General features: G+C 46.5%; 1 protein-coding gene across 11 annotated transcripts in view; it reads left to right on the top strand.

Moving 5' to 3' along the window:
* Tbc1d22a (TBC1 domain family member 22A) overlaps positions 1 to 26,653 on the top strand; it is a 448,179-nt gene that overhangs the window by 348,407 nt on the left and 73,119 nt on the right. For 6 of the 11 annotated variants that reach the window (XR_015452209.1, XM_087213677.1, XM_087213676.1 and 3 more), the window contains one exon: positions 1,238 to 9,968. The exons of 3 other annotated variants lie outside the window; for them this stretch is intronic. Coding sequence is in view for 5 of the 8 variants with exons in the window: in XM_087213677.1 (XP_087069803.1) it covers positions 1,238 to 1,274 (37 nt within the window). In the remaining 3 variants the exon portion in view is untranslated. Of the gene's footprint in view, positions 1 to 1,237; positions 9,969 to 20,263; positions 20,489 to 21,791; positions 21,832 to 26,653 lie in introns of those variants that run through there. 2 more of the 11 variants (XR_015452208.1, XR_015452207.1) reach the window with 1 other exon arrangement.

Below are 26,653 nucleotides of genomic sequence, written 5' to 3'. Positions count from 1 at the left end.
AGTCCCCCACCCACCCTGCATCACTGAAGCAGCCCTGCCCAGTCCCAGGCTCTCAGGGAGCTTTGGCAGCACCCACACCTCTCTGTTGCCCCATGCCTGCACCCCCACACTTGGGACCTTCCCACGGCAGCCTGGTGTGATTCTGCCCCAGTGGGTAGGCTGCTGACCCCACAGGTGGAACCCGCTCACCCCTCTTGCCCCCATGCCCCATGGGGCTCCCCATGTGGGGAGCTGAGCTGGGGAGAGCAGTGTGTGCTGACCCCACTGATGCCTACTGGGGTTTGGAGGGTGGCGATTGCCAGTCCCTCCCTGTAGCCACCAGTGGTGAGACTAGGCTGTCACTTGCCATCATGGTCTGCTGCTTGAGCCCAGCTTGAGGTCCTCACTGTCTGTGCAGGGGCCCAAAGATGGGTACTTCACCCATAAGGATTTACAAGATAAGCTTACAGTGGCTGTCCACAGAGTTAGGCGTCACCCAACTAAACAATGGTTTACTGAAAAAATCAAGGAAGAAATAGCACAGTTAAAGAACTAAATAAAAATGCTAGTACAACATACCAGAACTTATAGGGCACAGTGAAAGCAGTCCTAAAGGGAAATTTATAGCTATGAATGCCCACATCACAAAAAGAGAGCAAGCCCAAATAACCTAATGATGCAACTCATGGTTCTAGAAAAGCAAGGACAATCCAAACCCAAAACTAGTACAAGGTAGAAAATGATACAGAAGGATCAGAGCAGAAATCGATGAACTTGAGAAAAAAACAAAAACAAAGAATCAGTGAACTGGAAATAGGCAAGCTCTTAGCCAATCTAATCCTCCCCAAAAAGGGGGAGAAAAGACTGAAATCAATGCAATTAGAAATAAAAAGAAGAAATCACAAAAAGATTATTGACTGCATCTGCCTGGCAGGTACAAGGCCCTGAGTTTGATCCCCAGTACCACACAGACACAGACACAGACACAGACACAGACACACACACACACACACACACACACACACACACACACACACAGATTATTGACAACTGCTTCACAAACTTCTATGCCAATAAATTGGAGAATTCAGAAGAAATGGATAGATTCCTAGATGCATACGAATTACCAAACTTGAACCAAGAAAATTTAAAACCCCCAAATTATCCAGTAACAATAAATGAAATTGAAGCAGTAATTTAAAAACCTACCAACTAAGAAAAGCCCAGGTTCATATTTATGCATTGTTGAATTCTACAGAAACTTCAGGGAAGATCTAACACCAATATTGAAATGAAAAGGGAAGAAGACTGAAGCCATTCCTGGGAGCTATCATTACCCTGATTCCAAAGCCAGCCAAGAATCCAATTGAAAAAGAACTATCAACCAATCTTTTTTTTTCCAGTACTGGAAAAATCGAACTCAGGACCTTGTGCTTGCCAGGCAGGCACAGTGCCACTGAGCTACATCCCCAGGCCTTGATCAGTCTTTTTAATGAATACAGGTAACAAAAATCCTCAACAAGATAGTGGTGAAAAGAATGCGGTGAATCATCAAAAAGATCATACACCGTGACCAAGTAGGCTTCATCCCTGGGATGCAAGGATGTTTCAACATATTCAAATCGACAAATATAATGCATCACATAAACAGAAGCAAGGACAAAAATCACATCATAATCTCAAGAGACACAGAAAAATCATTTGGCAAAATCCAACATCCTCTCATGATAACACCAAAAAATGGGGGAGGGCCTAGAAGGACCTTTTCTCAATCTGGTAAGAGTCATTTGTGACAAACTTACTGCCAGCATCATAGTAAATGAGGAAAAACTGAAAGCTTTCCCACTAAAATGAAGAACAAGACAAGGATGTCCATTATCACCACTCTTGTTCAACATAGTACTTGAAATATTAGCAAGAACAATTAGCCATGAAAAAGAAATAAAAGGAATATGTATAGGAAATGAAGAAATAAAATTATCATTATTTACAAATGACATGATTCTCTACATAGAAGACCCAAAAAATTCACCAAAAGACTCAGAATTTTTTAGTTTTTGTTTTTTTGGTACCGGGGATCTAACTCAGGACCTTTTGCTTGCAAGGCAGGCACAGGAACCACTGAGCTAAATCCCCGGCCCAAAAGACTCAGAATTAATAACCAAATTCAGTAATGTAGGAAGGTACAAATCAACACACAAAAATCAATAGCATTCCTGTACACAGATAATGAACCCTCTGAGAAAGAAATTAGGAAAAAAAATGCCATTCACGGTAGCACCAAGAAAAATTAAATACTTAGGAATTAATCTAACCTAAGTGAAAGACCTCTACAACAAAAACTACCATACTCTGAAAAAGAAAACCAAAGAGAATATAAGAAACTGTAAAGATATTGCCTGTTCCTGGATAGGCAGAACCAATATAGTCAAAATGGCCATACTTTCAAAATTGATACACAGATTTGTTGCAACCTCAGTCAAAGTATCAACAGCATTCTGGACAGAACTGGAGAAAATAATTCTAAAATTCATATGGAACCAGAAGAGACTCAGATTAGCCTAAGCAATCCTGGGTAATCAGAGAAAAACTGGAGGCATGGCAATCCCAGACTTGAAGTTATATTACAAATCTATACTGATAAAAACAGCATGGTGCTGGCACAAAAGGATCAACGGCACAGAATAGAGAATGCAGAAATAACGCCAAGCACATTAAACTATTTGAACTTTGATGCAGGGGCCAAAAACATACACTGGGAGGAATGAGAGACCCTTAAATAAATGGTGTTGAGAAAACTGGTATCCACATGCAGAAGATTGAATCTAGACCCATATCTCTCCCATGCACTAAACTAAAATCAAAATGAATGAAAGAAGGAAATGTGAAAACAGAAACACTTGGCTTGCTAGAAGATAAGTAAAACTTGAGAAGTCATAGGCATAGGCAAGACAAGGACTTTCTGAACAGAATGCCATTGTACAGAAAATAGTACTGAGAATCAACAAATGGGATCATATTAAATTAAAAAGCTTCTGCACAGCAAAGGAATTAAACAACCGAGTGAAATGACAAAGTTTTTGCCAGCTATTCCTCAGAGAACTAAAAAAAAATAGTTCCCTCATGGACAACTGAAATGAATTGACCTTTCACAGAAATACAAATAGCCAATAAATACATGAAGAAATGCTCAGTATCTCTGAGCATTAGAGAAATGCAAATTAAAATAACACTGACATTCCCTTTTACCCCAGAAAGAATGGCTGTAATCAAGAAATCAAATAATAACAAATCCTAGTGAGGCTGCAGAGAAAAAGGAACTCTTCTACATTGTTGGTGGGAATGCAAACTAGTACAAACTACTATGGAAATTGGTATGGAGATTCCTCAAAAAACTAACACTAGAAATTCCACTCTCCTCAACTATTCCCCTTCTAGATATCTTCCTGAAAGAGTTAAAGTCATTATATTACAGTTATGTATGCACACTCATGTTTATAGCAGCACAGTTTATAATAGCTAAATCTTGGAAGCAGCCTTTTTGTCCATCAGCAGATGAATGGATAAAGAAAATGGTGGTATTTGTATATAATGGAGCACTACTCTGCCATAAAAAATAAATTTGAGTGATTTGTAAGAAAATGGCTGCACCTTCACACCACAATATTTAGTGAAATAAATAGGCATGCAAGCTTAAATATTGCAGTTTCTCTTATATGAGACCCCCTCAATAAAGAGCAAAATAAAAGATAGATAATAGGAAGTAGGTGGATCTTTCTCAAATGGAAAGGGGATCAAGAAATAGAAGGAGGGGGGAATGGAGATGAAAAAAGGAGTTAAGATATCTTATGTACATGTGCTAGCTCCACACAAGGAGTGTAAACATAAGTACTGTAAACATATACTAGTAAAAAAAATGAAAATTCCCCTCAAAAGTCTCAAGTTTGGAGGTAGGGCCTAATCAGAAGGGGCAGGTCACTGGGGGTATGACGTGGAAGGGTGCATTCTCATCCCTGACTCCTCCCTGCTCTCTGTGCTTTCTGACTTCCATGAGGCAAGCAGCTTTCCTCCACCAGGCTCTTGCTCTTCCACCATGCTGTTTCTGCCGTGGAGCCAGCCAACCATGGACTGAACCTACTGAAACTGTGAGCCAAATAAACCCCTCCTCCTTTAAGCTGTGGGTGCCAGGCATTTTATCCCAGCCATGGGAAAGTGATTAATATAGAAAATATGTATCAATAATAATGTATCACATTTATATATAAAAGGACAAAAACTATATAATCATCACAGTTGGAGAAAAGACATTTGACAAAATTCTACATCCTTTCACCATTTAAAAAAAACCACTAATCAAATGAGTGTTGAAGACCCTACAACAAGACCCTATATGAGAGGTCCCCAGCCAACAGGATACTCACTGGTGGCAGCTCAGGTCCTGTCCTCTAAGGCCTGGCACAAGACTGATGCCTACACTTGCCACTGGTGTTCAGCATTCTTCTGGAAGTCCCCACCAGAGCAGTTTGCCAAGAGAAAAAGGCATCCACGTTAGAAAGGGAGAAGTTGCATCATCCCTGTTTGCTGATGACAGATTCCAGCAAAAACAAAACAAAACAAACCTGATAAATGAATTCAGTAAATTTGCAGAATACAAAATCAACACAGAAAAATCAGTAGCATTTCCATATACTGACAGTGAGCTATCTAAAAAGAAATCAAAAGGACAATCCCATTTAAAACAGTGATCAAAAAATAAAATAAAAATACTCTGTACACTCTAAACCATAAACATTGGTGAAAAGAAACTGAAGAAAGTAAGCTAGGTATAGTGGCGCATGGCTGTAATCCCAGCACTATGAGAGGCTGAAGCAGGATGATTGTAAATTCGAACCAGCCTGGGCAACTAGGAAGACCTTGTCTCAAACATAAAAAGGTGGTAGGGTGTGCAGACTGGGGATGTAGCTCGGTGCCAAGACCCTGGGTTCAATTCTCAGTAAAAATAAATTGCAGAAGATAAAAATAAATGGAAAGATATTCTGTGTTCATGGCCTAGAATAATTGATATTGTTAAAATATCCATACTATCCCCAAATGATCTACAAATTCAATGCAACCCCTATCAAAAACCCAATATAATTTTTCATAGCAATACTCCTGAAATCCACATAGCACACACATGAGATATGATTTAAAAATATAGTGAATATTTAAGTTAAAAATTTTTACATTAAAAGACATATTGCCATGAATGTCCCTCAAAATCCACGCCTTCACTTCAGTCCTATTCTTTTTACTTTCTGAAGCAGCTCTGGAAGTCTTCTTTCCTGAGTGTCTTTATTTGTGTTGTCATGACTGCTTTGATGTCCTAATCTATTCAAAATATTTACCTTCCGTAGTCATTTTGACTTTAGGGAAGAGCCAGAAGTCACTTGGTGCCAGATTCAGTAAATAAGGAGGAATAGAACACCATCATGTTTTTATGAGTCTGCTTTTTGGTTGGATGGCACCTGGCAGCAACATCCACCATATTTTATTATCATGTGGTAAACACTCAGGAAAGAAGACTTCCAGAACTGCTTCAGAAAGGGGCAAGAGCAATGGTTAAGAAGTGAGGGGGCATTTTTAGAGGATTAATGGCAATGTGTCTTTTATTGTAAGAAATTTAAAAAAAAATTTAAAGTCACTATCTTCTGATCATGCCTTGTACACACAAAAACCTGGGTAGACAGTGCGGTACTGAGCAAAAGGAACAAGCCTGCATGCATCAGTGCATCATATGGATTTTAAACTATACTCTAAAGCTACAGGAATTTAACAGCAGGGAGCTGGCACCTGTTATGCGTGTACACGCACACACACACACATGAGTGTGCATGTGCACATGCATGCATACACAGATCACTGAATGGAACCAAATAGAGACCCAAGAAATAAACTCCTGCATTTTTGGCTCACTGTTCTTTTAAGGAAAAAATATCCACGTAAATTCCAGGTGAATGGATATAAATGTAAAGCCTCTCAAGCATTCAAAACAAAAATAGGTGGCCATTTTTTATAACTGGGAATGGCAAAATGCTTTCTGAACATGTTGCAGAATATAGGAAAAGATTGATAACTGTCTCTAGGATGTACTACACAAGTAAAACTATAATGACCACCAAAACTAAGGAGACCTCAATGAAGATAAATAATGAACAAACTGCACATGCATATTTGCAACCTAAGTGAGACAAAGGAAAATTCCTTAGCATGTACAGTCTTGGAGATCATTAAAAACAGGACACACAAAAGAGGCAATTCATAAAAAGAAGGAATATGTTCACATCACTAATAGTTAAAAGGAAAAAATTGCATATTGTCTGGGTCCATCAGTACCAGCTATCTGACTTGGGCTGTGTTTGTGAGCATTTGTTACACAGCAGTAGAAAGCCAGTACACTCTTTCAGTCTATATTTTATTCTGATAATTTTGTGATAGTTTTTTGTTGTGGAGTGTAACAGAAGCAGGCATCTCCCAAATCTAGCATTTGTGGATTATCACAAAGGAAACACCCATGTAACCACAGCCAAGGTTGAGGCATAGAACATGCCCACTCCCCAAGAACCCCTGCCCTTCCCAACCAAACACCACCCTGACCTACAAGCCATTGTTCAGTTTTGCTTATTTTTAAACTTTTATGACATAAATGGAATGACGATATACACTGTTTTATGAAGAACTTCTTTTGCTCAGCATTCTGTTTGTGGGACTGTTGTTCATTCCTTTCCATTGCCACACAGTCTTGCATTATATGTGTGGGTCACCATGTCCACCTTTGACTGCTGATGGACACTCAGGCTTTTTCTGGCTTGGGTTGTTCTAAACACTGTCACTTGGATCATCTGTGGGCCTGTGCTCAAGGTGTAGTTGAAATGCCCACCTAGCAGAGGCACTGAAGTCTGCATCTTCTGCCATAGTAAGTGATGCCAAGCCCCTTTCCAAAGTGCTTTCTCCTGCCTGCATTTCCACCAGTGAGGGTCTGACTTCCCCACCTCCTCCTACGGAGTCAGTCTCGGCCATTCCAGAAGGTGGGCCACTTTCTCTCCCTGGCAGCCCCTGCTGCTCAGAACCCTCAAGGCTTCTCTTGCAAGCCCCGTGGCTGGGAGACATCTACATTTTTCTTGCTGCTACTCAGAGACCTCTTAGGACATGGTGTTATGCTGACACAGGAAGCATTTCCTGATGTCACTAAAATTCTTCAAAGACAGGATTTAAATGACTGTATACAACAAGTGGCCTTCCATGTTTTATTGTTGGCAGATGTGGCTGTGATAAACATCTGCATTTCTGAATACTTCTCCATGTAGGGTTCTAGCAGAGGGATGCTTCAGCCATTATTGCCAGAAGCATGAGCTGGCAAAGTAATTGCATCTCTGGCTCGCCATGGCTTAGGACAAAGTGCAAGTTTAAGAATTATTCAAAAAATTATGGATAACTTTTTAAAGAATAGAAATTGTGTGTAGTTTCAGGAGAGGAGAAAAAGAAAGAATGAGCAAAACTGAGAAGGCAGAAGGTAGAAAAAAGCAAAGGAAAACCAAAAAATATATGATAGGAAATATTAATTAACATGGCCCAATTATGTTCAAATACATAAATGATCATGACAAATAATTTAGACCTACCTATTAAAAAGACATACATTATGCTTTCTGAAAATTCCATAAAATATAGCATATTATTGAGAAATACAACTTAAGTGATTTTTTAAAAGTAAGATGGAAAAAATAGATATGAGGGAAATATTAACCAACAGAAAATATGGTTGAAAATGTCTGCATTACCCACAGTCATATTTGAAAAGCATTAACAAGGACAAAGGGGTATTTCCTATGCTCCGAAGAGTCTCCCTCAGTCATGGACCTGCATAATGGAACAGCCTCAACACAAGCCACATAAAACCTGGTAAGGTAATGAGGAGATGTGGACCTAGCCCCACCCATAACAGAGCATCTTAACACAGCTCCTGAAGAGCAGGAAGGGCCACAGGGGATAAATTTAAAAAGACTTCTTGTTTATGAGAAGAAATGTGGAAGCAGAAGTATTTGGAGTGGAAAAGAAACACAAATAATGGAAATGACTGATAAATCAGAAGTTGATCTTGGGAAGAGACTTATCCTGTGAGCCTCAGGAGGCAAGACCACAGGCTGTTTTCTAGTTGGTGACTCTGCATGCCATAACTGCTCGCGTCTGTAGGAGAAGCTGAATAAGTGTTTGCTAAATGACACACAAATTCCTAAGGAAGAGAATAAGAAAAGAAGGAAGGCAAAACTACAGGGACTGTAGAGATTTTTAAAGGCATAAGCATCAAGAGAACAACAAAATGAGCCACAGACTAGGAGAAAATAATTACAGAAGACTGAGCTGATGACTGCTCTCCAACACACATGCAAAAATTCTTATTTCAACACTGAAGATTGAATCTGGGGCCTTCTCACTGAGCCACATGCCCAGCTCTTCTTTTTATTTTTTATTTTGAGACAGAATCTCACTGAGTTGCTAAATTGCTCTAGTTGGTCTCAAACTTGAAATCTTCCTGCTTCAGCCTCCCAGAGTGATGGAATTACAGGTGTATGCTACCATGGCCAGCTACAAAGAACTCTTAAAACTGAACAGTGAAAAAATGAATGACCTGATTACTTTAAAAATGAGTGAAAAGAGTCACACTGAACACGCCAAATCAGCCTGCTGCAGACAGGCAGGTCTGCGCACCCTCTACCGAGGTCTCGAGTAGCGTGGAACGCATCGAATCAGCCCGCGCCCCAGCAACAATCCACTGGACACCCCTGCGCCCCCCCCACTCCTCTGTACAGCCACCTGGTTCCACACTACAAAGACGCAGAAGATACCGGACCACCAGACCACAGTACTGAGTCTCGCTGCTTCTGGCCCAGAGGAAGGGGCTTCCCAGCCACCGTCCTTCCTGCTGCTCCCAGCCCAGAGTAAAGGGCTTTTGGGCCACCTTCTGTCCCACTGCTCCTGGCCCAGAAGAAGGGGCTTCTGGGCCACCAACCCTCCCACCGCTCCCGGCCCAGAGGTAGGGGCTTCTGAGCCGCCATCCCACTGCTCCTGGACCAGAGGAAGGGGCTTCCTGGCCACCATCCCTCCCGCTGCTCCCAGCACACAGGAAAGGGCTTTTGGGCCACCATCCCTACTGCTGCTCCTGGCCCCTGTCCCACCTCTCCCAGCTCAGAGGAGGTAATCCATGCAGGTGCCAACAGCCCCCCCCCCAGTCAAAATGAGAAAACACATAAATAAGTCTCAAAACCAGACTTCCAGATCACCTACAGCAACCCCAAAGGGAAATGAGATGGAACACTCTAATACTCAACCACCTGGACCCACCGAACTGGCAACAAAAGGGGATCTGGAAAAAATGAAATCAGAAATAATTTCTCAGATAACAAGAGAAATTGTGCTCCTAGTGCAAGACATGATTAATAAATCTAGAGAGGAGCTGAGGAACATGATGGAATCCCAACATAAGAAACAAATGGAATCTATAAAACAGATGCAAATAGATTTCCAGGACATGAAAAACTCCACTGAAAGTCCACACAGCAGAATGAGCCAATGTGAGGACAGAATTTCAGATATAGAAGATAAGATTGCAATTAATGACCAGGAAAAGAAAAATTGCTTCAAAACTATAAGGGAACACGAAAAATCAATCCAGCAGCTGCTAGATGATGCAAAGAAGAATAACATAAGACTGATCAGAGTCAATGAAGAAACAGGAGAGAGTGCAGATGAGATAAAAAAATCTCTTCACAGAAATAATGGCAGAAAACTTCCCAAGCAGGGGGAAAGAGCTTGACATACAGATAAATGAGGCATATAGGACTCCAAATAGCCTTGATCAAAAAAATCTACACATAGGCATATAATTGTTAAGATTCCAGAAACTCAACAGAAGAACAAAGTTCTACAAGCAGTTAAAGAAAAGAAACAAATCACATACAAAGGAAAGCCCATCAGAATCACAGCAGACTTCTCAACACAAACCATCAAGGCAAGAAGAGCTTGGAGTGATGTATTCCAAGCCCTAAAAGAAAACAGCCTCCAACCCAGATTGATGTACCCTGCAAAACTATCTTTCAAAATTGATGGAGAAATAAGATACTTTCATGACAAAGAGCACCTTAGGAACTTCATGAATACCAAACCAGCACTCCAAAGAATTTTACACAATATCCTAGGAACAGACATTGAGGATCACAACCCCAGGAAGCAAAGCAGAATGAACTCATCTGGCATGACAAGAAATTAAATGTAAAGGGGGAGAACCCAATAAAAAGAAAAAGTCATGGCAATGACAAGTCAATATGTTTCAGTTATAACCATCGATGTTAATGGTCTCAATTCACCAATCAAAAGAAATAGACTGGCAGAATGGGTCAAGAAGCAAAATCCAACAATATGCTGAATACAAGAAACACAATTCAAAAGGAAACTCATAGACTGAAAGTTAAAGGGTGGAAAACAATACTCCATGTGGCAGGAACTCAAAGAAAAGCAGGAGTAGCTATCCTCTTGGTAGATCAAGTAGATTTCAAACCAACACTGATTAAGAGAGACGAAGAAGGACACTACATCCTTGTAAAGGGAACAATCGAAGAGGAAGAGATGACAATCATAAATATCTATACACCAAACACTAGTGTGCCCAACTATATAAAACAAATACTAATGGACATGAAAAGTTATATATGCACTAATACAATTGTAGTGGAGGACCTCAACACCCCACTGTCACAAATATATAGAACAATTAGACAAAAAATAAGTAATGAAATACTAGAACTCAATCGAACTCTTGAACAAATGAACTTAACAGATGTTTACAGAGTCTTCGACCCCACAAAATCAGAATACACATTCTTCTCAGCTGCACATGGGTCATTCTCCAAAATAGACCACATACTCACACATAGAACATGTTTAAGTAAGTGCAAAGGAGTTGAAGTTATCCCCTGTATATTATCAGACCATAATGCGATGAAATTGGAGATTCATAGCAAAAGAAACTCAAAGAATTTCATAAACATGTAGAAATTGAACAACACACTTCTGAATAACCAATGGGTCCCAGAGGAAATTAAAGAAGAAATCAGACAGTTCCTTCAATTAAATGACAATGACAATACAACATATCGGAATCTAAGTGACACAATGAAAGCAGTCTTACGAGGGAAATTCATAGCAGTGAATATGCATATTAGGAAAACAGAATGAGCCCAATTAAACAACCTGATGCTGAACTTCAAGCTTCTAGAAAAAGAAGAGCAGGACAACCCCAGAGCTCATACAAGGGAGGAAATTATAAAGATCAGAGGAGAAATCAATGCAATGGAGACTAAGAGAATGATACAAAAAATCAATGAACCCAAGAGTTGGTTCTTCAAAAGAATCAACAAAATTGACAAACCCTTAGCCAACCTTATCAGAAAAAGGAAAGAAAAGGCCCAAATCCCTGCAATTAGGAATGAAAAGGGTGAAATTACAACAGACCCAGCAGAAATCCAGAGGATCATCAAAACCTACTTCCAGAACCTATACGCCAATAAGATGGACAACACAGAAGAAATGAACAGATTCTTAGACACATATGAATTACCAAAGTTGAATGAAGAAGACCTAAAAATTCTGAACAACCCAATATCAACCAGTGAAATTGAAAACCTAATTAAAAGCTTATCAACTAAGAAAAGCCTGGGTCCTGATGGCTTCACTGCTGAATTCTACAATACATTTAGAGAGGAACAGCTGCCACTACTGTTTAAACTCTTCAATGAAATTGAAAGGGAAGCAATACTCCCAAATTCATTCCTGGGAGCAAGCATCACCTTGATCCCCAAAGCAGAGAAAGACCCAACCAAAAAGGAGAAATATAGGCCAACCTCACTAATGAACATAGATGAAAAAATCCTTAATAAGATAATGGCAAACAGAATGCAGAAGATCATCAAGAAGATCATACACCCTGACCAAGTGGGATTCATCCCAGGGATGCAGGGATGGTTCAATACACACAAATCAATCAATGTAATACACTATATCAATAGATCCAAGGACAAAAACCATATGATTATCTTCAGAGATGCAGAAAAAGCATTTGACAAAATCCAACATGCGTTTATGATAAAAACCCTACAACAATTGGAATAGATGGTCTCTACCTCAAACTGATAGAAGCCATCTATGAAAAACCAACAGCCAGTATCATCCTAAATGGTCAAAAACTGAAATCCTTCACACTAAAATCAGGAACAAGACAAGGATGTCCACTATCACCACTCTTGTTCAATATGGTCCTGGAAACATTAGCCATGACAATTAGACAAGAGAAAGAAATAAAAGGAATAAAGATAGGAAATGAAGAAGTCAAATTGTCATTATTTGCAGATGACATGATGCTCTATATAGAAGACCCCAAGAACTCCCCCAAAAGTCTTCTAGACTTAATAACCAAATTCAGTCAAGTAGCTGGTTACAAGGTCAACACACAAAAATCAATAGCTTTCCTCTACATCAATGACAGACTCACTGAGAGAGAAATTGGGCAAATAATTCCTTTCACAATAGCATCCAAAAAACTGAAATACCTAGGAATCAACCTAACGAAAGAAATCAAAGACCTCTTCTCTGAAAACTATGGCACTCTGAAAAGAGAGATTGAAGATGATATCAGAAAATGGACAGACATCCCCTGCTCCTGGGTAGGAAGGACTAATATAGTGAAAATGGCCATACTTCCAAAACTGCTATATAGATTTAATGCAATTCCAATTGTGATCCCAGCAGCATACTTCATGGACCTTGAGAAAACAATCCAAAAATTCATTTGGAACAAGAAGAGACCCAGAGTAGCAAAAGCAATTCTAGGTAACAGAGACATGGCAGGGGGTATCACAATCCCCAACCTGCAACTATACACAAAGCTACTGAGATAAAAACAGCATGATACTGGCAAAGAAACAGACCTGAGGACCAGTGGAACAGATTAGAAGATGCAGAAACAATGCCAGATACACTCAGCCATCTCATCTTCGATAAAGGAGCCAAACACCCTCACTGGAAGAAAGATAGCCTCTTTAATAAATGTTGCCGGAAAAATTGGGCTTCAACTTGCCAAAGATTAAAACTAGGCCTATATCTCTCACCATGCACTAAACTAAAATCAAAATGGATTAAAGATCTAAAAATTAAGATAGAAACTGAACCAGTTGGAACAGAGGTTAGGTAGGACTCTTGAAGACATTGGTGTAGGAAAAGATTTTATGAGCAAAACCTCAGTTGCCTGTGAACTAGCACAAACAATCAACAAGTAGGATGTCTTCTTATTAAAAAGCTTCTGCACAGCAAGAGAAACCACCAGCAGTGTGAAGAGACAACCCACAATGTGGGAAAAAATCTTCACCTGCTCTTCCTCAGACAAAGGTCTACTATCTCGAATCTATAAAGAACTTAAAAAGATCAGACCTCCCAAATTTAAAGACCCAATCATAAAATGGGCATCTGAAATGAACAGACATTTCTCAGACAAAGTAGAAATAGCAAATAAATACATGAAAAAATGTTCAACATCACTGGTACTTGGAGAGATGCAAATGAAAACAACACTGAGATTCCACTTCACTCCAGAAAGAATGGCTGCTATCATGAAATCAACCAATAAATGCTGGCGGGGCTGTGGGGAAAGAGGAATACTGCTCCACTACTGGTGGGAGTGTAGACTGGTGCAACCACTGTGGAAATCAGTATGGAGATACCTCAAAGAACTAGGACTGGAAGTCCCATTTGACCCAGCTATTCTCTTTCTTGTTATCTTACCAAAAGAATTAAAAGAATCATACCACAGCGATATATGTGCACCCATGTTCATAGCAGCACAGTTTGTGATAGCTAAAACTTGGAAACAGCCCAAATGCTCATCAACTGGAGACTGGATCAAGAAAATGTGGTTTTTTAATAAAATGGAGTACTACTCAGCCATAAAATTGAGAAATTAGAGACATTTATAGCTAAGTGGATGCACATTGAGGTGATACTCTTAAGTGAAATAAATAGGACACAGATGTATAAATACCGAATAGTTTCTCTGGTGTGAGAAACTGAAAGTGTAAATAAGGACTAAAATGTATAATAGGTAATGTGAAATAGGGAGAAAAGGGGCAAAGGGGAAGGAAGTGGGAGGGCTAGAGGAAAGGATAGAAGGGAATGGGATTAATATGAGAAAATGGAAAAATAGGAACAAAATCTTTGTAAATAGGAATGGAGGGGTTGAAGGGAGGGCTGGGCAAGGGTGAAAAATAAGAACCAAGAGAGATTATGTAAAGGTGCAAATTTCCAATGATGAATGTCATTATACTGTATACCTAAAATATACCAATGATTAGAATGAATAATCGATAATGCAAAATAGGAAGAAAAGGTCCAAAGGGGTAGGGGTAGTGGGAGGGGCAGGGGAAAGGAAAGAAGGGAAAGGAACAATGCTGAGAAATGGAAAAAATGGAAACAAAGTCTTTGTAAATAGGGAAGGGTGGAGGGGGTGAAGGGAGGGCTAGGCATGGGGAAAAAATAAGAACCAAGATGCATTATGTAAAGGTACAATTCCTAATGAGAAATGTAATTGTGTTGTATACCTACAATGTACCAATAAAAGAATTTAACAAAAAAAATGAGTGAAAAATCTGAACAGACACCTCATGGGATAAGATGTCTAGACAGCAAGTAAGTATCATGTGTCATTAGAGAAGTGCAAATTTATATTACAAGGAGACACCAACCACTACACACCTATCAGAATGGTCCAAACCCAGAACACAGACAACTCCAAGTGCTGGTGACCATATGGAGTGACCACGCTCATTCACTCTTGGTGAGGACGCAGCACGGTGCTGCTGTGTTGGAAGACGGTGTGACCCTTTCTCCAAGGGTACCCTGGCCTCGCCCGGTTACTCAGGGCTGCTGCTCCTAGCTCTGTGCCTGACTGAGTGGGGAACTGAACACCCTGCAGCCTGCAGGGGTGTATTTCCTCATACTTGGAAGCAGCCAAGTTGTGCTTTAACAAGTGCGAGGTTAATAAACAAACCACAGTGCTGCCATACAGTAAGCAATCTGGGATTAAAAAGAAATGAACTATGCAGCCACAAAAAGACCTGGTGGAAATGGAAGTGTGTATCACTCTGTGAGAGAAAGCAGTGTTGAAAGGGTGCATACCATGCGATTCCAACTTGACCTTGACATCTAGAAAGGGCAAAGCTAGAGACAATGTAAAGACCAGTGGTCACCAGGTGGAGGACAGAGGCCCTTTAGAACTGCAAAGCTGTCCCAGATAATCAGTTCTAGTGGACGCCCCTTGTTGTGCATCTGACCAGATTCACAGAATGCACAGCACTGAGAGTGTTCCGATGTGTCAGTGACATGTCAGGGTTGATTATTGACCATGTCAAGTGTCCCACTGAGTGGAATGTTGATGATGAGGGAAGTGCTGTGCAGGGAGGGTTTTATAGGAACTCTGAACTTTCTGCTTAATTTTGCTATGAACCTAAAACTGCTCCAAAAATACAAATAGATCCTATGAGCACCTTTGTGCCTGTGAATTCGGAAACCTGAAGTAGACAGTTTTCTAGAAAAATAAAAATTGCAAAACTTGATTCAAGAAGGAATTAAAAACCCTAACTAAAGCAGTGATCATTAACTTGTGTATAGGTCTGGCCTCAGATCTCTCCCTTGGCAAAGGCACCACCACACCTGATGATTTTACAGCATGTTTTAAATGAATCCCAGGGAGTAGGAGTTAGGGAGCAAAAGGATGCATGAGGCTGGGACTCCTGGCACAGCCGGGTGAGTTGGAAACCTGGTTGTCCCAGCCCAGCCTCGGGCCACACCAGCTTGCTGGGTGGCATTGGACATGAAGCTGGGCTTTGCAGCCCCTTGGTTGCTTCTGGACCAGGGCTGGGATCTGAGTCCTCAGGAACCTGACAGAGCAGCTGTGGGCTTCCACAGAGGGTCTGTCCTGGCTGTGCTGATGCTGGGATCTGGGCTGGGGAGCATTGAGCTTGGCCACAGGACAGAGGTGTGTGTGAACAGTGGGGCTCTTGGCTGTTTTTGTAATTTTCTTTCTTTTTTTCCCATCGAGTCTGCAAGCTAAGAGGCCACATGTCACCAGAGAGAACCCAAGGAGATCCCCAAAGTGGAGGTGGGAACCTTTCCTCACTCCACCCCACAGATCAAGGTGCAGGCTCCCTGATTCTGTCACAGGAAAAGAATTTTCAGTACATAAAGAGATTTACTAGGCAGAATTTTAAAGCACACACTTGGAGAAATAGAGTGAGGACCTCCAGAGAGAGGTAGGGAGCAGTCTGGGGCTGGGGAGTGTATGGGGCTTAGGGGTGGAAGTCTGTAGAGCCTGTGGAAAGAGGGGGTTCACTGTACAGCTCTTTCTGCCGAGGAAGCTGATGGCCCATTCCCAGGTGAAAGCCAGGCACCAAGGGACAGAGCTGTGGCCCACCCATAGGGAAAGGCCTGCTTTCTGGCTCTTCATGGGTTAAAAGGGCCCATTGGCCGTCGAAGGAAAAGGCCCAGGCTTACTGCGTCTGTAGGGATCTCAAGAACATTTGACTAGGTCTCTGTCCTGAACCTGCCGTTGTTATTGAGAGTTGGGTTTTAGGGTTAACAATTTCCCTTGTTTCCTAGCTATCTTCTTGGTCTCACCTTGCCTCGCTCAGGGCCCCTGGGCACCTTGGGGCTAATGCTGCTTCTGTCTAAACCCAGTGGGCTGCACCTTCCTCCTCCCATGTGGCTTTGGGCCCAGTTCAGGTCCAAGACAGGAGACCTGTACCTGGGACCACGGCTTTGGAGTTTTGTAACCCAGATTGGGAATAGGCTCTAAAGCAAAAGACTGGGGCAGGGGCTTATGGCTTTTTCTCAGGACAGGAAGGAAGAACTCAACAGAGGACTCACCTAGCACAGGCTGGGGAAGTCACCAAAGAGGAAGTGAGGGGTCTGACAGGAGCAGTGGAAACAGGAGGACAAAGGGACAGCTTTCCAGGGGACCAGGTGAGCCCAAGCACAGCTGCAGGCAGGAAGCCAACACAGGACATGCGATGGAGGAGCACCAGGACCTGAGGTGACCAGGATACCTCGTAGGGATGGGGCGGGAGGTGGGGAGTGGAAGGCCAAAGCCAGCATAGACCCCAGAGCCACTTGGAGCCCAGCAGGTGGGCAGGTCAGCAAGCCTGAGACCCAGAGCAGCACAGGAGCAGTTCCCAGGGTGCACGCTGCATCCGGGAAGCAGGGGACGGGAGACACCTGAGTGCTGGCCACAGGGAGACTGCGCGGGGCCGCATGGTGCGGCGGAGGGAGGGGCTGAAGCCGCTGTGCTGCTCCCCACGGAGGCGCTGAGACCCCAGCGAGAAAGGGCACTCCCTCCTGAATGGTTCCAGGAAGAGTGGGGCCCCTCGGGTGGGAGCAGGAAACCAGTGCCCACCTCTCACTGAAGCCGAGAGGAAATGAGGGAGAACTCAGGATGCACACACCTGTGTCTGTGCAGTCGGGGACAGATGTGTGAGATACGGCAGGGCGTGGCGATAAGGCCTCGGCCTCATTTACTCGAGTGCCCGCTGTGTCGGTGTCATACTCTGTACGGCAGTATGTGTATGTGCATCTATTTATGCAGCTCACCTTTTAGGGAAATGCATTTATTATACTTTACGTTTGTGTCCTCTTTCATTTTTTATCACATAATGATGTGGGGTTAAGCCTGGGCTGTGTTAATTCTCTTTTCTGTAAACTTCAAATTCATTAAAAATAAAGCTAAAAATAACTGGCCCTGAGCCTGCAGCTCCCAGGTGGCGGTGCTGAGGGAGGGCAGGTGGCCTGGTGTCACCCTCTGTACTGTGCAGAGGTGGGTGACATGGCAGCACTGGTCTGCAGGTTGTCCCTGAGCTGGCACTGCATTCCTGGAGCCATCTGTCCTGCTGTCTCTGACAGGGGTGCAGGTCAAACAGTAGGGAACCTGCGGAGGAAGCTGCAGTGTCCTGGGGCAGTAGGCTCAGCCCGGGGAAGCCCCAGGCCACTTGGGAAGACAGACCAGGTCCCCAGTGCCTGCCCTCATCTAACTGTCCTCTCTGCAGAGCAGTACTGAGCACCCAGCATGGTCATGGTTTCTCATGGTCTAGTGGCGTCTCCCGGCGCAGTCTTGTGTGTGTCTGTCCCAGCACCTAGGAGAGGCCTGTCCTTGCCAGTGGCTGAGGGATGAGGAAATGAAGCCCAGAGAAGCCAGCGACATGGGCTGGCCCACACTGAGGGATGCAGGGCTCACCTGGGTGGAGTTGCTTTCTGCAGCCTGCCTCTGCCCCACCTCAGAGGGTCCCTGTCCCCACCTTCAAGGCTAAGTTCAGGGACACGCAGCCAGCTTTGGCCTGGGTGAGCAACCGGGGAGCAGAACTTTTACCCCGCAAGTCTGATAGGGCTGGTGATAGAGGTCACCTGCTCGGCCCTTCATGCAGCACGCGTTTGTCCAGTATCTACTGTCTTCCCGCCAGCACCCTGTGCAGTGACTGGTAGTCCCTAGAATGGGTCTTAGAGTCCACCTGGGGCAGAGTAGGCCACTTGAGGCCACTTGCCCATGTGGACACCGCTCCTGTCCAAGCCCACGCTTCCCCACGGGCCCTCAGCTGTCCCATTGGAGCTGAGCCCTCAGGGTGGACCGAGGCAGCATGGTGACAGTGTCTCCACCCCCACTCCAGGTGGGCGTCTCTTAACAGCCTCTTGGTGACACTGTGCTCACCATGTGGCCACTGCCCGGGAATGCTAATAGGGACAGGGGACCCGGGGACAGCCACCGCTGACCTGGCTATTAAAAATAATTGGCCACCCGTAATGTGGAGGAGAAATATGTCCGCCTTCAGTTTGGCTGAAAATGTGGCTAATTCTCACGTTGCCATAGAAACCAAGATGAGTTCCTAACATCTCTCAGATACTTGTGAGTCCAGCGATGTCTGCGTGCTGTCTCCAGAGAGGGAGAGAGGGAGGGGCAGAGATGGGGAGGAGCGACTCTAGGTGGCCCGAGATGCAGTCCTCATCCTGGACAGCAGTCTGGGCACGGCGTGGCATGAGGACTGGGCCTCGGGGCATGATCTCTGGATACCCACGTGTCCCCGGGCCTTTGCCTGCCCTCTAGGGAGCCCTGTCCTTCCTCCAGGGCCTGTGATGTCCCCAGCCCTGCCAGGTCTACACACCAGTTCCTGCCTCTCACCCGGCGTACATAACAGGAAGGGGGACAAGAATGGAGAAACCAGACAGATCAAGGGTGGCTCCGTCGAAACCTCAGGAAACCCACAGATAAAGGCCACCCTGTCCCCTGGGACCCCTAGGCATGCACAAACCCAGAAGTCTGGGACCCTGGCCTGCGTCCAGCTGCATTTGCATTGTGCCGGGTGGACTTTAGATGCCATGACACTTTCTCTATAGACCTCCTATGGCCCAAATCCCCCTCCTGACAGGTGAGCTGAGCCAGGTCCCTGCCGGACCACAACTCCCCAGCCACGGATCCTCCCACGACCCGGGACCTTAGAGACCCAGTGCTGCCCTGTGGGCCGTGAGCGCTTCTCCCTGGCTGCTCCCACCTCTGATGACACCTTCACTTCTCCCACTCTCAGTAAACCTTGCTGCACCTTCTAAGCGTTCTGCTCACCTCTCCCTTCAGGGCACCGAGAGCCTGGAAATGACTTGCTTGAGACCCCCAAAAGGGACTTGGCCTGCCAGTCACAGTGCTCCCCATCACTGTTCCCTGAGTGAGAGGACCCTGAGGGCCAAGCTGGCAGCACCACACTGCCACCCTTCTGTGTCGGTCGGGATGGTCCCGGATCCCATCCCTGGGAAGCAGCTACAGCCTCTGCTCTCTACCTGGCAGGGACCCAGCCCAGTACTGGCTACTCCGACCCAGGGCAGCTGCTTAGTTGGGGAGCTTGGCAGCAAGGCGAGAGGGTGGACAGTGCAGGCCCCACCTGGACAGGGTGCCTGCATTTCCAGGGCATAGGGACAGGCTGGAGCCACGCACCTGGTCCACCTGTGTGGGTGTGTGCTTGGGATCTGCAGGCTGGGCCCAGGGAGTCAATGCAAGGTATGGCTGGGGTCCTGGGGTGGGGGCACACCTGCCTCAGTTTCCCCAGCTGCTCCTCTGCTCACTGCCCAGTTTCCTCTCACAGCCCCCTGAGACTATATCCTGCTTTTACTCTAGTTTCAGATACTTTGCTTAGCAAGTCTGGCCTTGTGATCATGGTGCAGAAAGAAGGAAGAATTCTCACCCTCAAAAAATCACCGTTTCACATGGAGCAGTCTTAAAGAGGACTCTTTGCAAATCAGCAGCTGTTTAGAAATATCACAGACAGGAGCATCTCGGACTTCAGAGGCACCTGGGCAGAGGGGACCAGAAGCACCAAGCCCTGTGTGCCCTGCACCCAAGGTCTGTCTCGCTGTCCTCCACGCAGATGGCAGAGGCCATTCCAGGGCTGGAAAATAGAGAAAGGGGACGGAAGCCAAGGCTGGTCCACAGCAGCCCCCGGCGCCCCCGCCCCATGTGGGTGGGACGCCCCCTACTGGTGTTGTGGAGCCTCAGCCCTCTGGGGTCCTGGCAAAGAGTTCCCAGCCCCCGAGCTGTGATGAGGGGTGCAGCCATCAGGATGAGCTTCCTGTGGTGAGGCTGGATACTTTTCTCCTTCCCCATGTCCCTGCCACAGCCCGGTCCATCTGTGCCTTTTTCTCTGCTGTGCACGACACCCATTGTACAGATGGGGAAAATTGAGGCTCAGAGGGCAGTAATGGGCCCCAAGTTCAAGGACCCAGCTGGAAGTGGGGCAGGATTTGAACCTGCAGGGCTGCAGCCCCATGGGGGAATTTTACTGATATAGGGGGAATAGGTGTAGCTCCCAAACCTGCTAGGTATCTGAAACGCTAGTTCGTGTTCTCTAAAATCAAAGAATGAATTCTAGGAACAACAGAGGTTAAGAGTAGGAAAAATTTATTGAGAGAAAGACAGGTTCTAAGAGAGACAGAAGGGGGACTGGAAAATGGGTCATCTGCCCACCCCATGTTTCAAAGATGTTTTATACAGCAAAGCCACGTGGTGAGGTGGGTACAAAGGGGACTAAACGCTAAGACTCAGTGGAAATTTACAAGTGGGTGTGAGGTGGGACAAAACCATGACCAACCAATAAGATGACAAGTACAGTCACCCAGGTGATATTGATTAAATGGGGATCAAATGGGAAAACAAGTCACATGTGAGGAATTTCCCGTTTGGAATGTCAATCCCTGCTATCTACCTCTAGGGGAAGTAGTGCCTCTTCTTTTTATAATGATTGCCAGTGAATGTGCCTCAGTTGTTCTCCATGTTGGCTCCTTGCTGTGTTGGCTCCTGGAGGGCTGGCACCTTGAGGGGGGTCCTGTCTAACTGCCTACAAGATAGCTAATTAACTTACCTATCTAAAATGTTACTACCTGTGTTAAAGTTGGCAGGGAGGGGCCAACCTTGCTGCAGGGCATGAACTGGGGCGGAGGAAGCCTGTGCAGGTGTGTGTGTGGGGGTGGATGTGTCTTCAGGGCCGGCCTAGGGCACTGCAAGGAGCAAAACATGCATGTGCCCAGTGGGGAAGCCTGTGGCGGTCCTGTCCCTGAATGGCACTGGCGCCCAGGACAGAGCCCGGCAAAGGCCCCTGAGAGATCTCCATCGATTTGGCAAATTAATGATTCTGCTCTCCACGTCTCAGGAGCCTTAATGAAGTGGCAGCGGACTCGAGGATGAAACGGGTGAGTGGGATGTCACTGAGATGGTCATTAGACTGTTGTAATAAGATTTACTTGTCAACTTAAAATGTAATAATGTCATAATTTATCTGGTGACCTAGTGAAGGCGTGCGGCTCAAGGTCTGGGTGCAGCGATCACCCCAAAAGGTCAGGCACCCCCTCTGGCTCCACACCGTGTGCCCTGTGTCCCTGAGCAGGGCCGCAGCAGCTCCTTCCCCTCTGGGGCACTGGGGCAGAGCCCCTCTTGGTGCCTGAGCCAAACCTGTCTCTGTGTCTGTGGAGCAAAGGAAGTGAGATTCATTCTTCCTCTCATGCACAGCCCTTGCTTGAGGGCCACAGCAAGTGGTCACCATGTGTCTCTGTGGCTCAGCACTCCCAGCCTAGGGTGTGAGTGCCTGCGATGGACACAGGGACCCAGAGCTCAGAGTCTTCACCACGAGTGTGACATTTCCTCTGAGCACTGAAGGATGAGTAGGAGTGTGTGGCTAGAGGAGGACGTTTTGGAAAGAGAAAGACAAGAAGGAAAGGGAAGGCGGCTCCAGCCAGAGGTGAAGTCTGAATACCTCGTGGGGAGGGGTGGGCCAGGCAGGGCCCGTGAAAAGTCTAGGCTGACAGATAGGGTCCAGCCTGGCTGCCTGAGGCTGAGGACCTTGAGCTTAGGGGCTCAGGGAAGGGTGGTAGGGCCTCCTCAGGACCCTGGGGACTGCAGGGCTTCTCAAGGACTCGGTAGCTGGCTATGGCTCTCTGTGCGTGACCCTGTGCCAAGGCTGGTGCCCATGGGTCCCTTCCTGGTATGGGGCCTCCAGGTGCCCACGCTGGGCCAGCTCCCTCTGGTTTCTGTAGTGGGTGAGTTGCTTTCCAGCCAGTTGCCAGGACGGCGTTTCTGCTGACCTTCGGGATTCCTGGCCGGGACCGGTGCTCCCTGTGCTCTTGCCTGATATTAATTTATACAACCAAGGGCCGTGTGTGTGTGTGTGTGTGTGTGTGTGTGTGTGTTGCAATAACATTGACAAACCATCACCACCTGTGAGGTGCAGGCTCCCCCCCCTTCCTGAGGGGCTGTTGGGCAGGCCTGTGACTTGTCTGCCTGTCACCCTGTGGAAGCAGAGGACAGGGTGGGGGGCATCTCGGAAAGCTGTGCTTTGGCTCAGCTCACGAGACCAGGGTGGCCTGGGGCAGCTGTCCCATAGCGGGAGCATCGGCAGTACCCAAGGGCCAGTGATGCAAATATGGCCCCTTCCTTGGGCGCAGGAGCCAGGGCTCCCCTCCTGATCACAGGTCGCCTCCTGCTCCAGCTGGGCCCCTCCACGCTTGCTCTCCGTGAGGCCTTGTGCTGCACAGACCCATCCCAGCTCAGCATGGGGCCTCTGGGTAGCCAGGTGTCCATGGATCTGGATCACCTGGTCTGGTGCTCCAACTCACCTGTTACTGTACCCTGCTCTGTGTCTTCACTGCCGAGCAAGTTCCGCGCTGACACCTCCCGCTTGCAGGAGCTCTCCTGAAGCCTGGCTGGCCACTTTTAGCAGGTGTCTGGGTGTAGGGACAGGGGAAGGGGATGTTACTAGAACCTCTGCAGTGAGTCCTGGTCTCCTGCGAGCCACAGCAGCATACGGCGAATGACAGGAAAGGTAGACAAGTGAGACTGAGAAGAAGCTGAGCTTTGGGTCTGATCAGTGCTGCTCTGGGCGGCAAAGACAAAGCCCCCAGCTTACCGTGCCTTTTATTCAGTACCTCGGGAGAAACAGATGTAACAGATGACTGGGGAGTGGCAGAATTCCTAGATCAATGAGGAACGATGCAGATGAAGATTTTGTTCCTCCCAGGATGTCTCCTGCTGGTGTAATCTTGTCCTGGAGCATCACAGCATCACCGGATCATGGAGGTCTCAGTTGTGGCCCGAGGCCAAAATGGATTATGTCTCGAAATCTCATAGCTGGCCTGTAGGCAGGAGAACTAGACCTAATCAAATGATTTTTCTCCAAAATTATGTAGCATTGCTCCCGACATTTGGTAAGTAAGTTTTCTGCTGCCCCTCCTGTGGCTAAAATTGTTTCCTCCCAGCCTTCTTGTCAGCTCCCAGGTAGACGAGAAGCTCTCCTCCTCCCCACCCGATCCCGTTCCTGCTCTCTCCCTGCACAAGTACCCTGGCCCTTGGCCCTCTCTCAGCATGCCTGCCCCAGGGCCTTTGTACTTTCCCCTGCCTGATGCCCCTCCTCAGACGCCATGGGCCCCTGACCTCTGGAAGCAGTTTGCTGGGATGTCACTGCCTCTGTAGCCACCTCTATGGGTCCTGCACCCCATCTCCTGTCCCCTCTCCTGCACTCTGTGTCCCCTGTGCTCCTGCAGCTGCTTGGCATGGTACTTCCCACCCGAGCAGATTCTCACTCTCAGGGATTTCAGCAGGATGAGTGAGCAGTGAGCTGGTGGCAGCAGGGTGAGGCAGGGGACGACCTGGGGACAGGGACTTTCTGCAGGATGTGAGGGACAGGGAAGGACCGGGAAGGACAGGGCTGTGGCATTCAGGGACTGTGGTAGAGTCATGTGGAGAATCCTGAAGACCGCTAGCAGAACTCTCCTGGAATTATCCACAGGGACCTCTTTCCTGGGGATGTTCCCCCGAGACCCCAGCTGGCCTGTCAACCTGAGAACACCTCGGGATGGGACAGCAGCAAGGAGCGCAGGCTTTGGGGCCACAGGACAAAGTTGAAACGTGCTCTCCACTGAGTGGCTGTGTGACTTTGGGGGGTCACCTCTCCCCTCTGGGCCTCAACTCCTCATCTGTAAATGGGGTGACCCTAGCTCTTGCTGGGCCACCAGGAGACTCATGTGGGGAAGGTTTGCCAAAAGGAGGCTTCTCAGAGTTGGGAATGATGGCCTCTGTCAGATGAATCAGGGTGGCTCAGCACCGGTTTCAAGGTAAAGAGAATATTATCGGGGTGACTGTGAGGCCACACGGTGTGTGATGCAGGTGGTGTTTCGGTGCACATCATTTACTCTGTGTGTGTTTGGTAGATTTGGGGTGTCTGGGGTGTGTGCCGTGGGTGGTGTGTGTGTGCATATGTGTGGTGTAGTGTGCGAGGACCTGGACTTTGTGGACAATGTGGTGTACGCAATGGTGTGGTGTGTTTGTGTGTGGCGCGTGTGGTGTGCATGGTGTTGTATGATGTGGCATCATGTGGCACAGGTGGTGCATGGTGTGCACCTGCATGCTTATCTGGGAGAGGGCAGGGCCTGTGGTCTGGGTCCCCACGTCTGGCAGTCACTCCCTGGTATCTGGGTGAGCAGGAAGAGGAGGCACAGAGAGACAGAGGCCTCCCCACTGCTGGTGCTGGGGTCGAGCAGAACACAGGCTGGGTCCTGGGTGGATGGTGGCCCCCTCTTGGGGAGGAATAGGTTCCAGTCCAGGTGCCACCATGTGTGTTTATTCACTTATCCACCCTTTGCATGCATGCCAGTGTATTGTGAGATGTGTGTAACCACAGAAGCAGAGACCCTGAGTCAAATTATCATTTTTGGTCACCTTCACCTTCACACCTTCCCCACATTCCCTTCCCCATAATCCTAATCTTCTCTGTATGGTTCCTATTTTAGTATATATGTTGCTGAAGCAAGCACTTGATACTATTTTAAGGGGCTGAGTTTGGGGACTATTTGTTACACAGTAGGAGATAACTGACACACACATAAGAAGTGCTCACTTTTACTGAATGTCTGCCACATGCCAGGTTCTGGGATACACACACTGACTTTAGACCTTCAGCCTTCTTGGCAGCCTGATTATCAGAGGAGGTGCCTGAGGCCCAGAAAGGCCAAGAAACCTCTCTGGACCACACATCTGGCCAGCAGGGGGTGGCAGGCAGTTGAAACCATGTCCATCCAGTTTGGGGGTCTTAGAATCAATATGTGATCCCACCATTCCTGCATAGACCCTGTTTTTGTGCCCCCCACTCCAGAGCCTAGGCTGACCACCCCTCCCCCAGGCCATTCACTCTACTGAGGGAGTCTGGGAGTTGCAGTTTGGGGTGACCCTGTCAGGGCAACCTGATGAAGGAGGGGTCACCTCCTCCAACCTGGGACTTCACTTTTGCCATCTGGGCTATGGGAGTAACAGGGCTGAGTATGTCCATGGCCATGCTGGTCCCCAAGTGCAGGGATGAGGGCCTGGGGTGCCCAGGGTGTGGTGTGGGTGGCAGCTCCTAGTGAGAGAGCTCTGTGCCCAACCAAAGCCATCTTGTCTTGTCACCCAAATGCCCCTTTCAAATGAGACTTGTTACTCTTGGAAGGGGCCTCACCACAGTGCTTGGAAAATGTGGCAGATTGCAGCTGGAAATTGTCTTAAATATAGGAAACGATCTCCCCCTGGAACTGTCCCAACTGTCGCGTGGCCTATGCTGGCAGAGGATGGGGCTGCAGCCTGGCCATGCTCTGACCTGTTCCCGGTGGGGCCCTTCCTCTCAAAAGTTGCCAGAGGAGTGTGGGCCAGTGAAGCGGCTGCTGCTGTTGCTCTGTGTGGTTTAATGCCTCCTACCTGCTTTTACAGTGAGAAGAAGCCTTTCCCAGACTTTCCCATAGTGGATTGCTATTGTAAAAGCTGGGATAGTCAAATATGTGTCCATACCAACTTGGTGCCTTAGGGGCTAGAGCATTACTTCAATCCCATATGATTATTTATGTATTGGTTTGATGCCACACTTTCCTACCAGACCCTGGGGCACAGGAACAAGTCAGTCTTGCTCACTACGGTGTCCCTGGTCTCCAGCCAGGTCTCGTTGTACTTCAGCAGGCTGCTGTTGGCTCTGGCTGCAGGAACCAGCCACATAGAAAA

The sequence above is a fragment of the Heterocephalus glaber genome, unplaced genomic scaffold, assembly GCF_053883595.1.
Source record: "Heterocephalus glaber isolate CG9 unplaced genomic scaffold, H.glaber_assembly_v1.0 deba00001444, whole genome shotgun sequence".
NCBI classification, from domain to species: Eukaryota; Metazoa; Chordata; class Mammalia; order Rodentia; family Bathyergidae; genus Heterocephalus; species Heterocephalus glaber.
Note: the sequence above shows the minus strand (reverse complement) of the source record. Positions and strands in the feature narration are given on the sequence as shown.